Here is a 14499-nt window from a genome sequence, read left to right as displayed (position 1 = left end):
GAGAGAAAAATTCTAAGATCGTAATGCCTGCTCTGTGAGTTGGCTTCTCTGTGATAACCCAAATCTTGCTCCCTGGGGGTCTGGAGAAAACAACCATAGCCCAGGGGTCTCCCAGGACAGCAAATGGTAATAAACAAAAACAGAGCAGGAAATAGGATCAGGGTGAGATGTATGGCTCCTCTCTTCATTAACTCTTCCAGTGGGAGTAGGGAGAGCAGTAGAGGCCAGGTCTGCAGAACCTGTTAGCCCTCCTGGGCATTTGGTGGATACGGAGTGGGTGAGAGAAGGACAGGGCTTCCTATAGTAAAGAAGGCCTGTGGTTATCAGGCCAAGGAGGTTGGTGACCACCTCAGCACAGTGTGCAGCTTCTCAGCTCACAGCACAGTCTGAGCAGCAAGTCTGACATTCTGATTCTTGACAGAGGGTGGCCAGTGCCCATCGTTGATGTCAATAAATATCATGTCAAGAGCAGGGCAATAGGGAAAACTAGAGTTCTTTCTTCTCAGGACTTACAAGGGCCAAATGCCTGGCACTTTCTACAGAAGGCTAATAGCTGCCTCATTACCAAGATGAATCAGGGCCTCATTAGTCACAAGCAATGCTTGTTTCCATCACTGTGCACAAGGGGGCCTGGGGGCTGGGTTGCCCATCATGAGATGGTAGCCATGTTTGATGAGGACCTCCTAACTGTTTACAGACTTGGGGGGTGACGGTCAGTGTTTCTAGAAGGATTTGCATGGTTTGGTGCAGTGGTTCTCAAACTTCAATGCACAGGAGCATAACCTGGGTGTGTCTAAGAAATTCAGATTCCTGGCTGGTTACCATGATGATTCTGATTCAGTCAGTCTGAGGGAGCTCTGGGCGTCTGTGTTTTTAATAAGCTCCACAGGTAATGCTGGTGCAGGTGGGCCATGAATCACAGTGTGAGGAATATGGGTATTGTGGGACGAGTCCTGGACTGGGACTCAGGAGAGCAGAGTTCTGGCCTTTGATTGTCCCCCAGTGTGGTGTGCAACCTTGTGCAAGTCACCTCCCATCTCCGGGCCTGTTTTCTCTGTAGAAAAAGAAGAGAGTCTCAACCCAAGCTGCACAGTAGAGTCACAATAGTAACTAATAAGGAGCTTTGACAAAATGCTGGTGCCTGAGCTAGAGTGTCCCAGGCTAGCATGACATGTCAACACATTGGGGTGACTTCGCCTGTGTATGCATGTTTAAAGAGTTTCCAGATGATTCTAATTACTGCTGGAGTTGAGAACTACTATCTAGGTGATGCCCAGGGCTGATTCTTGTTCTGGAATTCTGAACCTGTTCAACACTGCATTACCTATGCCTCATTTCTTCATTAATTCCTGACATGGAGCAAGAGTTTTCTACATAAACAATTTCCAGATAATTAAAGAGTACTCTGTTAAGCACCAAAACTTTCACCCTTCTTTGATTTTTCTTCTTATACAAACATCAAAATCTTTTTGATGATTTAAAGTTACCACTATGGGACTTCCCTGCTGGCGCAGTGGTTAGGAATCCGCCTGCCAATGGTGGGGACACGGGTTCGATCCCTGGTCCAGGAAGATCCCACATGCCGCGGAGCAGCTAAGCCCGTGTGCCACACCTACTGAGCCTGTGCTCTAGAACCCATGAGCCATAACTACTGAAGCCTGTGCTCCCTAGGGCCCACGCACTGCAACTACTGAAGCCCGCATGCTCTAGGGCCTGCGTGCTGCAACTACTGAGCCCGCGTGCTGCAACTACTGAAGACTGTGTGCTGCAACTACTGAAGCTTGCGTGCCTAGAGCCCATACTCTGCAACAAGAGAAGCCACCGCAATGAGAAGCCCGTGCACCGCAATGAAGAGTAGTCTCAGCTAACCACAACCAGAGAAAGCCCGCGCGCAGCAATGAAGACCCAGCGTGGCCAAAAATAAAGTAAAATTAAAAAAAAATAATAAAGTTACCACTGTGGTCATTCTTTTGTGACTTATTCAATAAATATGCATTTGGCATCCACTGTGTTAGGGTCTTATGAAAAAATGTTATAGAGTAGTCAAAAGTTGGGTGGACCATGGGCCAGTAATAATAAAAATGATAACTAACATTTAAACATTCATCAAGTGCTTACTCTATGGTAGGCACTGTTCTAAGCACTCTATCTCATTTAATCCTCACAGCCATCCTCTGAGGCAGGTACAGTTTATCCCCATCTTACAGATGGGAAAACCAAGTCACAGAGAGATTCTGTACTTTCTCAAGTTCTCACAGCTGGTTTAGGCAGATCGAAGATTCAGATCAGTCCTCCATCTCTCTGTGTGTTCTGAAATAATGTTGTTCCCCTGCCCCTCAATCTCTCTGTGTGTTCTGAAACAATGTTGTTCCCCTGCCAGAGCTTCAGTTTCCTCCTGTGCAGAGTGAGTCTGGGCCGCTTTGAACCCTCATACCTTATGAGTCCATGTCCACCCCCAGGTCCCTTAGGAGGTCCCTCACCTGCATCAAGGAGAGCCTGCGTATCTTCGTTGACCTGGGGGAGAGAGACAAGGCTGCTGAGGCCTGGCTTGGGGCTGGGCGACTCCACTACCTCATGCAGGAAGACGAGCTGGTGGAGCTGTACCTGCAGGTAGGCCTCCTGCAGAGCTTATCTGCTGACCTGGGCCATGCGGGGAGGCAGCTGTACCCTCCAAAGTGATCAGCTAGAACTAGGGAGAGATGATGTCCTCGTCAAGCCCTTGGAGGGATGGTCAACTCTGGGCTGCGCCCTGAACCCAAGATGGAAACCAAGGTGGTCTGGCAGGCTGAATACAAGCAGCAAAGGGCCAGTCCCCGAGTCCCATATGCACGTGTGAGCTCGCAGAGAACATGGTGGGAGACTCGTTCATCTGTCATGTCAGTTTTATCCATTTTTCCAAAACTTGACACACACCTTGACTTCAGGGTTTTGCTGCAGTTTGAGGGAAGGTTGACATGTGTGTGGTATTAACATTATTGTTCTTTTATGATTTTTTGGTTTGCATATCTTTAATATCTGAGATATTAAGTACCTGGGCTTTAAAAAAGATAGGTGTGGAATCAAATCACAGGGCCATTGATTATGAACCGTGTGACTTTTGGCTTGCTACGTGAGCTCTCTGGGCCTCAGTTTCTTCATGGCTGGACCTGTCTCTAATAAAGATTAGGTATAACATTTGCATAGTAAACGTATGCATATAAACATTAACTAAGTGCTTGGGACCTAGTAAATGCTTAATAAATGGTATTTCATTATCATCATTATCTGTACGATACTGACACAATGGTATATAAGATTTGCTCCATCAAAAATATGCCTGTTATCTTTTTTTCCTTCCCATTTCTCATTTTCTCCCCTTTTACTCCCCCTTACTCTATTACTTACAATCACACAAATTCACTTCCACCGAGACTTAATAATGGGATTGTATAGCATTGATTGAAGCCTCACTATGCATGGGAGACTTTGCTAAACGCTTCATGTGCTTGATATAGTTTAATCCTCATTACAAATGCAGCAGGAGTCTCTACTGAAATTCCCATTTTACAGATGACACTCAATGAGGCTGAGTAATTTGCCTAAAGTGATACAACTAGTAAGTGGTTAAAACTGCACACCAGCAGTGTGACTTAAAGCTTTTACTTGCAGACTCTATTCTGCCTTGGGATTTTAGAGCTGGAAGAATTATCAGAGAGCAGACAATTCAGTCTTGCCTTTCTGTCTCCGGGAGACAAATGCCCAGAGGGAGCTATTGGGGTTGTTCATTGCTTGGTGGCAGAACTCCTGACTCTAGGATTCCATCTCACTGCTTCTATCTTTGTGTAGCAGCATACGCAATAAAAATAACTGAGGGATCTTGCCCCAGTAATTCACTGTCCAGAGCTGGTCCCAGGCACCCACAACCCTAGACTGCCACCTGACTTGATGTTCTGCAGTTATTCCCACTGAGGTGAATAATTTCTACCTAAGGATATTTGAGGTCCTGTGGCTGTGCTGCAGATGTTGTGGTACATTTTCTACTTTCTCATCACATTTTGTTTAGGTGCAAATGTGAAGTAGCTTGTTCAAGATAAAGGGGTCATAGGGGCCAGGAGAAGGGTAATGGGCTGAAAGATACTAGCATTTGTTTGCCACTAACTATTGATGTAAACTTGAAAGCTCCTTAGTCTCAGCCTCAGTTTCTTCATCTAGGAACTGTAGGTGTTGGATGAGATCACTCTTCCCAAATTTCAGTCATTTATACATCAAGTTTATAGTTTTGCCATATCCAGGTACCTCTGTACCATTATTTACTTATTTTTCTTTGGCTCAACTTCAAATCAACTTAGCTTTTTACACTAAACAATGCTATCTAAAAGCAGAGGTTTTGAATATGATTAATCTTTTTTTCTGAAACACATTAAAATAAATACTTAACTATTATAAGATGTTTGTGTGCTGCTGAAAACCATTTCTAGGGCCACCAAAGTAATCTCTCATAGCATGGTGGGGAAATGCTGGACTAGTGAATTTTACTAGCCTTATGAGTGTAAAGACAATTTAGGGTTCAGGGAACTTTAGCAGAGGGTTAAGCTAGATGGTCAGGATCTCATTCTTGCCAGTCCTGTGGACATTTGGAAAGTCCTTCTCTCTGCCTTTGACAACAGTCTCTGTCCCACTCAGGCAGCCATCCAGAAAGCCCTGAAGTCAGAGGAGCCTTCCCTGGCTCTCAGGCTCTACGAGGAAGCAGGTGATGTGTTCTTCAATGGGACCCGCCACAGGCATCGTGCGGTGGAGTATTACCGAGTAAGTTGTGGGCTGCACAGTCAGCAGTATCCCTAGCTAGGTTCTGGCACAAACATGAGCAGGGCCACTTGGAGTTCACCTGGCGTCCCCTTCCCCTGTCTTGCTGGTATTTCTTTGTCTTCCCTTCCTCATCCAATGCCCACAGGCTCTCCCTGTCTTCAGTCTAGCAGGCTCTCAAAGAAGGAGCTGATAAACTCTGTCATTCTCAGGCTTGATAAATAAAGTATCTTTCCTGACAGAATATATCATAATAATTACAACTTTTGGGTGCATAGTACTTTACAGTTGGTAGCACACTTTTATGTTGACCAGAATGTTCCTATGTACATGGTATGGTGGGAGATGATTGGTCCATGGGTGAGCACTTGCTTTACTATGTTTTCATTAAGTATGCATTAGAATATATTTAAAAAATTAAAGATGTATAATACCAGTTCATCAAACCTATGCTATCACAGATATTATTGCAAAGAATGAGGCAAGAAATAGAAGATAGTTGATTTAAGAAATAATACTAATGAAATAAATGTCCAGATGTTAAGCAGATATGTGAAGAATCATAATTGTTCGTCACTGACTGAAGTTTGGGAAAACTCATTATCTTATTTGATCTTAATATTTCACTTATTCAGATACTTATTCATTCGCTTGTTCAATTGTTTATTCAGTCATCAAACATTCATCAAGACCCAGTATGTGCCAGGCACTGAGCTAGGGGTGAACAAGAAACATGTCCCTGACTATTGAGGTGCTCTTGGTCATATGCATTTTAGAGATGAGAAAACTAAGGCTCAGAGAGATGAAGTGACCTGCCCAAAGTTCTATCATAATAAAAATAATAGAAATGACTATTTACTGGGGACTCTCAGACACTATGCACATACTCCACGTATGTACTTTGTAGATGAGCACTGTGGGCGCTAAGGGAACGTGTAGCTGGCGGGTGAGTAACTTCTCATGTGACCTTGAGGAAAGTCATCATCCCTTTCCTGCTGTCAGTTTCAGGGAGCCTGATGACCTCTAGTTCTTCCACCTCTGAGGTCCGGGCAGAGCAACCAAGAGCAAGGACCAGGAGAGCGAGTTGAGAAAAGCCATGCATGGAAGGTGCCATCTCCCCCTTGGGTTTAGTCACTGCCATCCCTCAACCCCTGGCAGTAGGATGCAGTACAGCCTCCTAGAGTATGGTATGTGCCAATGATTCTCAGCTAGACTAAGGTTCCTTGTGCCTCTGTTCTCAGGCTGGGGCTGTTCCCTTAGCAAGGAGGATGAAGGCAGTGAAAACCGAGCTCCGGATTTTCAACAAGCTGACAGAGCTGCAGATCAGCCTGGAAGGCTATGAGAAGGCTTTGGAATTTGCCACCTTGGCGGCCAGACTCAGCACAGTCGCAGGTTGGTGGTCCTAATTGTCCAGGGTATTGAATGGGAGGGGGTAACACTTCCTAAGGAGGGACAACAAAGTTGTAAGCGCATAGGCTCTGGAGTCAGACTCCGTGGGTTCAAATTCCAGGTCGAAGTGTCAGGGAGCCCCCAGTTAATAAGCAAGCCACTTAACATCTATAAACCTCAAGTTTGTCATTGGCAAATGAGGATTAAAAATGGCACCCACAGCATGCAGTTGTTATGAAGACCGATGATAATACAGGTAAAACCCATAGCACAGTGCTTGGTACATAATAAGTCCTTGATAAGTGTTACCTGTGCACACTAATTATTATATTATAGTTGGTATTATTGGTATTATTCTGAGTCCAGGGTAAATGGTATTTTATCCTATGCACAGGCAATGCCCCATTACAAAAGCACTGTGCCTTAACTTTTTAATTAGTTAATTATTAGTCAAGTACACATTTTCTTATGGAATTGAAATGTAAATGAAGGTCAGATTCCTGTTAACCTTACTCCCTCAGTAGCTGAAATACTTGCATTTACAACAAAAGCTAATGAGAAACAATGTAAGTCATTAAAACAGAAAAAAAAGAGGCAGAATGAAAAAAGATAAACTCATCTTGAATGTTGGTGCTTGAGGAAAAGCAGGTTTTATTAGAGGAGGATTGATTAGATGTAAAGGCAAATGGAGTCTTCTGTGATAATTCTAGAAGGGACCTCTGGGCTTTCTCAAGGGCATGAGATGTGGATGGTACTGGACTTTATTGTATTTAATTGCACTTCAGGGCTCTCTCTCTTTTCCTACCTCTCCCTTTACTGCAGAAAACCTTATTTGTGCAACTGTCTGCTAATCTCAGGAAGACCTTGGGGGCCCAGGCAGCTCCCTCTGGAGCATTCTTTGTCCTTCCTTGGACAGAAGCTGAAAGGAGGCTGTATCCACCATTTCATGTGATTCCCTGTGACTGGACTTTTCCATATCAGAGAGTTGGATTTTCTCCTTTAGCTTTGGCTTTTGGCTCTTTGAAGCCTAAAAGCGATGTTTTTAGATTGCATCAAATAGCCACCTTGCAAATACTCCAAAAACACAATTGGAAGCATTTGTTCTCTTTAAATGCTACTTTGTGTTAAAAGAGTTAGTTATTGAAACAAGAAATCCACCCAAAACCAGAACAAGTCAAAGATCCCTTAGACACCAAGATTCTAAAGCATGAGTTAAAAGTGAATGGGTCTCTGTAGCTTATTTGAGACTGAAAGCTGGTGAAGGGTAGAGGGTGACTAGGGGCTGCTGATGACAGCCCCAGAGAAGAACTCTGAAGAGAGAGACTTTCATGTGGAGAAAACATTTGTTATATGAAGTTATTCATTGTCAGAAATTCTTAGCTACTCCATCGAGCTAGTCTTGTCACCATTCCCATCACAGAGATTTGGAAATAATTATTTCCCAGAATTCTGAGTTACAGTGACATCCACAATGAGAAAATGTTCCTCAGGAATTGTCCCAGAAAACCTTGTCCAGAACACATACTCCACTTAGTCACTCTCACAGATCCCTGTGTTTTCTTTTGTAGCACTTATCACAGGTGTAATCTTACCTTTGTGGGATTATTTAAGGAATGTCTGTGTCCTGTGAGACAGTAAGCCTCATGTGGGCAGGACTTCTGCTTTGTTTGCTATGTCCCAAGCTCCGTCCCTGATACCTAGTAGATCTTCAAAGAATTGTACAGAGTGAACTAATGATGCAAAGTGTTGGCTTCAGGATATCTCTCTCAGTCTTCCAATTTCTAGGAGATCAGAGGCAGGAGCTGGTGGCCTTCCACCGTCTGGCGACTGTGTACTATTCCCTGCACATGTACGAGATGGCTGAGGACTGCTACCTGAAGACTCTGTCGCTCTGTCCACCCTGGTTGCAGAGCCCCAAGGAGGGCTTATACTATGCCAAGGTGTATTATCGCCTGGGCCAACTCACCTTCTACCAGCTGAAGGTAAGAGCCAGGCTTCCAAGGTCATCTGAGAGCTACTGTCCAACTATATTCTTTCCTCACCCTGAACCTTCAGGGTAAAGTTGAGAGGGGTAAGATGGGGAGTGTTGTCTCATAGGGTGGGGAGTGGCTCCTCTGGGAACGCAATGACTCTTTTCACTTAGCCCCCTTGGAGACCTCAAAGAGGCTCCCATCTCTGCTGAGGAGACAGGCCCTAGTTCTTCTCTTTCCTTGTCCTGCTGTGACTTCTGGGCCCACTTCATCTGTCAGGCACTATGGGAACATTGGTCTAGTGCCTGTGAGCTCCTCTAGGACCTATGAAAATATATGAGACCCAAAACAATGCATGAGACCCCCAAACAAAAGAATTATAAGCTCCAAAATTAAAATCAAAATTAATTCTTAACTGTACGTCTAAAAATGTTATAGATTAATTAGTCAATTGCAACTCACTTCTTATAAAGTTGTATAAACTATTTTAGGAGAAATCTAGGTACGTGTTAACATGTTGGAGATAATAACATGCAGGGTCTTAGAATGTAAGTAAGCCTAGGTCCTAAGAAGACCATAGCCCTGACTCTCCTGTTTGCTCTGCTGGAGTTGAATCCAGAACTTCTTATTTTTCCAGCCACTTCTAGAACTGTGTGTGTGGTCTGTAATTCTCAGTTACAATTCTGGCCCTTGAACCTTGTCCCTGGGCACTGGCTGCCCTTACCAGAGGTCTCTGTCTGCTCCAGCACAATGCTTAATCTCTTCATACAGTGGCTTCTGAGTCACTCCTGTGTTTGGCCCCCAGGGGACCCTTAGGGCAGCTCTGTTGTCTTTTTCTTATTTGCCAGAGTGTTTCTGGCCTAAATTTATTATTGACTGATGAAGGTTAACGGGAACCAGTCATCCCTTTTTGAGTCTCACCGGAGGAACCACCTGTTCTGCATCCCAACCATTAGGGAGGGACGATGGGGTAGTGAAGGACTCCCCCACAGTGAGCTTGCCTTTGTCCCACAGCTCCCAGGAAGTGGGACAATGTATGTGTGATCTGATTGCATCAACCGAGGGCTCTAGGGATTTCAAGGGAAAGAGCTCAACTCAAAGTAGCTTAAGCAAAGCAGGAGATTTTATTGGCTCAAGGAACGAGGAAGTTCAGGTATAAGTTTAATTTCAGGTAGTTCTGGATGCTGGTACTCAAATGTCATCATGGATTTCCCCACCTCTCTCTGTATCTCTTGGCTCTGAATGTTTCTGCTTCTCTCTGTTTCTTGGCCTCTTCTCCTCTAGTTATTGACAGGCTCCAGCACCCATCTAAAAGGGTGAGCAACCATTTTCTCTGTTAGATCACACTTCAAAGGTCCCAGAGAGTGACTTGGGACAGGTCAGCTTGAGTCATTTTCACATACCTGAAGCTCTGTGCCCAGGGTGATGCTGCTTCATGATTGTCTGAGCTTGGGTAAAGTGCCATTCCTGTGCCTGAGGAGGAGGGCCGCCAGGGTTAGCACTGTCACAGAACTGCAGTGGAGTTGGTAGGAGGAATTCCCCCAAGGAACCAGGAGAAGAGGGTGGGAAAGGATGTCAGGCAGACAAAAGCTAGTGTTCTTAGTTTTTCCTGCACTGCCTCTTAGCCTTTCCTGGAAATGTCTGCTAATGCTATCTCTTCTCTGCCCCCATGCTGGGGGTTAGGATGCCCACGATGCCACTGAATACTTCCGGCTGGCCCTGGCTGCAGCAGTCCTGCTGGGTGACGAGGAGCTGCAGGACATCATTAGGACCAGGCTGGACCACATCTGCCAGAGCCCCCTCTGGCATAGCAGCCCCTCTGGGCGCTCCTCAGAGAGGGCGCGGTGGCTGAGTGGCGGGGGCCTGGCCCTCTGAGGACAGCTGTCCCATCTCTGACGAGTTGCATGGTCAGAAGCTACCTCTCTGCTCTAGGCTGTTAATCTGGGGGCGGGGTTCAAGTCATCACCTGGCCCAGCCTCTCATCTCAGAATGGGAAGAGCATAGTCCAGAGGGAGAGGGCTCATTCCAGGTCACACAAGGCATGGACGGTGGAGCAGGGATTAGGGGTCCTGGCTTTGTGTCTAGAACCTTTCCAGTAGACTGTGGCCCTTCCACACATACAGACCCTGAAATGCACTTTCTAGACACACAGTTCTAGAGAAAATGAGACCCTTGCCCCTAGAAAAGCTGTCTCCTTCCCTCAGGGAAGAAATCAGGCATTGCACTGGAGAGAAGACCAGCCCATTGGACTTTGTTCCCTTCACTGACTTTTCTCAGGGAAAGACCCCTCCCCTTGCCAGCAGAGAAACTAGTCACTTGTTTTTTTTCTCTATTCAACCAGAGGGGGTGCCACTCCTCCTGTCACAGGGACTGGCGGGAGGGAATTCACCATGCTATTAGCTCAAAAGACACAGCCTGAGGATGGCCAGGTGGAATGCACAGGAGGTGAGGTCTGATGTGGAGGCACCATCTCCATCCTGCCCCGAGGCTCTGCTCCCTTATAACCTCCCATAAACCCAGGAGAAGGCTCCCAAGCGTCAAAGCCTAAAAATTGAGCACTAAGGAAGTTATGACGTAAATTACATGTAAATAGTGTATATTATTAAATATTGCTCATTTACATTTATTCACACATTTGTGTCCTTAATAAGAGGGAAGATGAAAACTAGTTATTTTTGCATATCTTATTAATTATCTATGAGTCACTAGGTCCGACCCACACAGATAGCGAGGGAATTACCAAGGGTGTGGATGCCAGGAGGTGGGGAGAAGCTGACTACCACAGTATATGAGTCCCTTGATGACGGAATCAGGAATTTGCTAAGGCAGTGAGCTCCAAGTATGGTCCACTGACTGGCTGGGCCAGCAACATAAGCGTCACCTCTGAGATTGTTTGAAATGCGAATTTCAGGCTCCACCTAAGACCTCTGAAGCACAGTCTCTGGGGCCAAGGATCCCTGGCTTTACCCTGTTTTCCAGGTGATTCTAATGCACACTGAAGCACAAGAAGCACTCCTCTGGAACCATGGTTCTCAGAGAATGTGAAAAGGAATCACCCGGGGAACTTGCAGAAAATGAACTTTCTGGTTCTTACCCCAATAATTCTGATTCAGTAGACCTGGGAGACACCCCAGGAACATGCATTATTAACGAGCATCTCGAATGACCCTGATGCTGGCGGTTCACTCTTGCTCGGAAATGTGGACACATGTAAGAGCTAGCTATAGGGATCGCCATCTGACCCCCAACAGCTTAGATTTACTGTTAAGACCCTCTGCCTTTACTTTCTAGCTCCTTGGAGCAACCAGATGATTGGTGGTGTGGTGGTGTGGGATGGGGGTGGGGAGTTGAGTCAATAGTGCACCTTCTAGTCACCAATGCTGTGTACATATTGGTACATCTTATTTTCTCTTAGGAGCTTGGTTGGTTGTTACTCTAGAGTATTCTTCACCAGAAAGGAAATGAAGTGACTTAGTCCACTACCACGTAAGATAGATGTGGTTTTGCTCCCACCACAAACCATAAAATCCCCAAGGGAGGGATGTTGAAGATAGTCTAACCTCCCATGCAGAGTCCTTTCAACAACATTCCTGGGAGACCGACGGGGCACAGGCATGCCAGAATGGTTAACAAATCTCGTGCTTGCAGAAGGCTTGCTTGGCTCTGGGACCCATGCCATGAACCATTCCCCATTTGTCTCAGGTTACAGACCCTCTCTCTTTTTGCGACTGACCTATTACTCTCCTCTGGCCAGATGCCAATTTCTGTCCCTCTGATAGTGTGGTTCCTATAACTGGTATTGGCTGGTGGGTGGAGAGCAAAGAGGGTCATTACCATACTTAATGTGATTTAATGTTTTATTTTAACATTACATTAAGATTTTTCTTCTCCGCACCAGCTACATCTTACTGTTGGCTCACATTGAGCTTATCATTTGAAGTCTCTTCTCACGTGAGTTTCTGTTTGGCCAGATACTTCTCAATTTTTACAAGTATACATATATATATATATATATATATATATATATATATACACACACACACACATAAATACCTACACACATATATATACATGTATGTAGCTATACATGTATATATATACATAAATACACATAAATACCCACACACACATATATCTATGCATGTATATATATTTAGGTGAAGGGCATTATATCTACCCATTTTATACTTCATTGGGAAATTTGGTTAAACTTTTCTGATTCTGTGTAGATTTTAAAATTGAATTATAGTTGATTTACAATGTTGTGTTAATTTCTGCTGTACAGCAAAGTGATTCAGTTACACATACATATTCTTTTAAAAACTCTTTTCCATTATGGTTTATCACAGGATATTGAATACAGTTCCCTGTGCTGCACAGTAGTACCTTGTTGTTTATCCATTCTGTATATAGTGGTTTGCTTCTGCTAACTCCAAACTCTCAATACACGCCTCTCCGAACCCCTCCGCCTTGGCAACCACAAGTCTGTTCTCTATGTCTGTGAGTCTGTTTCTGTTTTCTAGGTAGGTTCATTTGTGTAATATTTTAGATTCCACATATAAGCGATGATATCATATGATATTTGTCTTTCTCTGAGTCCATCCATGTTGCTGCAAATGACATTATTTCATTCCTTTTTATGGCTGAGTAGTATTCCATTGTGTATATATACCACATCTTCTTTATCCATTCATCTATTGCTGCACATTTAAGTTGTTTCCATGTCTTGGCTATTGTGAATAGTGCTGCTATGAACATAGGGGTGCAGGTATCTTTTTGAATTGTAGTTTTGTTTCGATGTATGCCCAAGAATGGGATTGCTGGATCATACGGGAGCTCTATTTTTAGTTTTTTAAGGAACCTCCATACTGTTTTCCATGGTAGCTACACCAACTTACATTCCCACCAACGGTGTAGGAGGGTTCCCTTTTCTCCACACCCTCTCTAGCATTTGTTATTTGTAGACTTTTTAATGATGGCCATTCTGCCTGGTATGAGGTGGTACCTCATTGTAGTTTTGATTTGCATTTCTCTAATAATTAGCTATGATGAGCATCTTTTCAGGTGCCTCTTGGCACCTGTGTGTCTTCTTTGGAGAAATGTCTATTTAGGTCTTCTGCTCATTTTTCGATTGAGTTGGCTGTTTTTTTGTTGTTGAGTTGTATGAGCTATTTGTATATTTTGGAAATTAAGCCCTTGTCAGTCACATCATTTGAAAATACTTTCTCTCAGTCTGTAGGTTGTTTTTGTTTTCTTTCTCATTGCCTTTGCTGTACAAAAGCTTGTCAGTTTGATTAGGTCACATTTTGTTTATTTTTGCTTTTATTTCTGTTGCCTTGGGAGACTGACTGAGAAAACATTGGTATGATTTATGTCAGAGAATGTTTTGCCTACGTTTTCTTCTAGGAGTTTTATGGTGTCATGTCTTATATTTAAGTCTTTAAGGCATTTTGAGTTTATTTTTGTGTATGGTGTGAAGGTGTGTTCTAACTTCATTGATTTCCGTGCAGCTGTCCAACTTTCCCAACACCACTTACTGAAGAGACTGTATTTTTTTCTATTGTATATTTTTGCCTCCTTTGTAAAAGATTAATTGACTGTAGGTGTGTGGGTTTATTTCTGGGCTGTCTATTCTGTTCCATTGATCCGTGTCTGTTTTTGTGCCAGTACCACACTGTTTCGATTACTGTAGCTTTCTAGTATTGCCTGAAGTCTGGGAGGATGATGTCTCCTGCTTTTGTTCTTTTTCCTCAGGATTGCTTTGGCAATTCTGGGTCCTTTATGGTTCCATATAAATTTTAGGATCATTTGTTCTAGTTATGTGAAAAATGTCATGGGTAAACTGATAGGGATCTCATGAAATCTGTAGGTTGCTTTGGGTAGTATGGCCATTTTAACAATATTAATTCTTCCAATCCAAGAGCGTGGGATATCTTTCCATTTCTTTGTGATTCTGTGCACTTTGGTAAATCTGGTAAATTTGCCCTTAACCAGGTCAGTTATAAAAATGTTCAGCACATTTCCAAAGACAAGGATAAGGCTATTTTTTAAAATGAGAAAAACATTGTGTTGTATCATTGAAATGACTACATCCTGTATGCAAATTACTCTGCTGAAATATTCTTTAAAAGTGTCTGAAAATTCCGTTTTAAAAATGTGGTGAGGGCTTCCCTGGTGGCGCAGTGGTTGAGAGTCCGCCTGCCAATGCAGGGGACAGGGGTTCGTGCCCCGGTCCAGGAAGATCCCACATGCCGCGGAGTGGCTGGGCCCATGAGCCATGGCCGCTGAGCCTGCGCATCCGGAGCCTGTGCTCCGCAATGGGAGAGACCACAGCAGTGAGAGGCCCGCGTACCGCAAA

The 14499-nt window shown here is 44.1% G+C and overlaps 1 protein-coding gene across 4 annotated transcripts in view; it reads left to right on the top strand.

The window, feature by feature from the left end:
• The window catches only part of SH3TC2 (SH3 domain and tetratricopeptide repeats 2), a 64452-nt gene extending 53691 nt beyond the window's left edge, over positions 1-10761 (top strand). For 2 of the 4 annotated variants that reach the window (XM_067732192.1, XM_067732194.1), the window contains 5 exons: positions 2460-2610; positions 4663-4785; positions 6024-6174; positions 7957-8153; positions 9825-10761. In XM_067732192.1, the coding sequence (XP_067588293.1) occupies positions 2460-2610; positions 4663-4785; positions 6024-6174; positions 7957-8153; positions 9825-10016 (814 nt within the window). In that variant the 3' untranslated portion in view covers positions 10017-10761. Of the gene's footprint in view, positions 1-1671; positions 1989-2459; positions 2611-4662; positions 4786-6023; positions 6175-7956; positions 8154-9824 lie in introns of those variants that run through there. The other 2 variants (XM_067732193.1, XM_067732196.1) reach the window with 2 other exon arrangements.
• Positions 10762-14499: the final 3738 nt, after the last annotated feature.

Source organism: Pseudorca crassidens, chromosome 3 (assembly GCF_039906515.1).
Source record: "Pseudorca crassidens isolate mPseCra1 chromosome 3, mPseCra1.hap1, whole genome shotgun sequence".
NCBI lineage: Eukaryota > Metazoa > Chordata > Mammalia > Artiodactyla > Delphinidae > Pseudorca > Pseudorca crassidens.
This window is presented reverse-complemented; position numbering and strand designations above follow the sequence as displayed.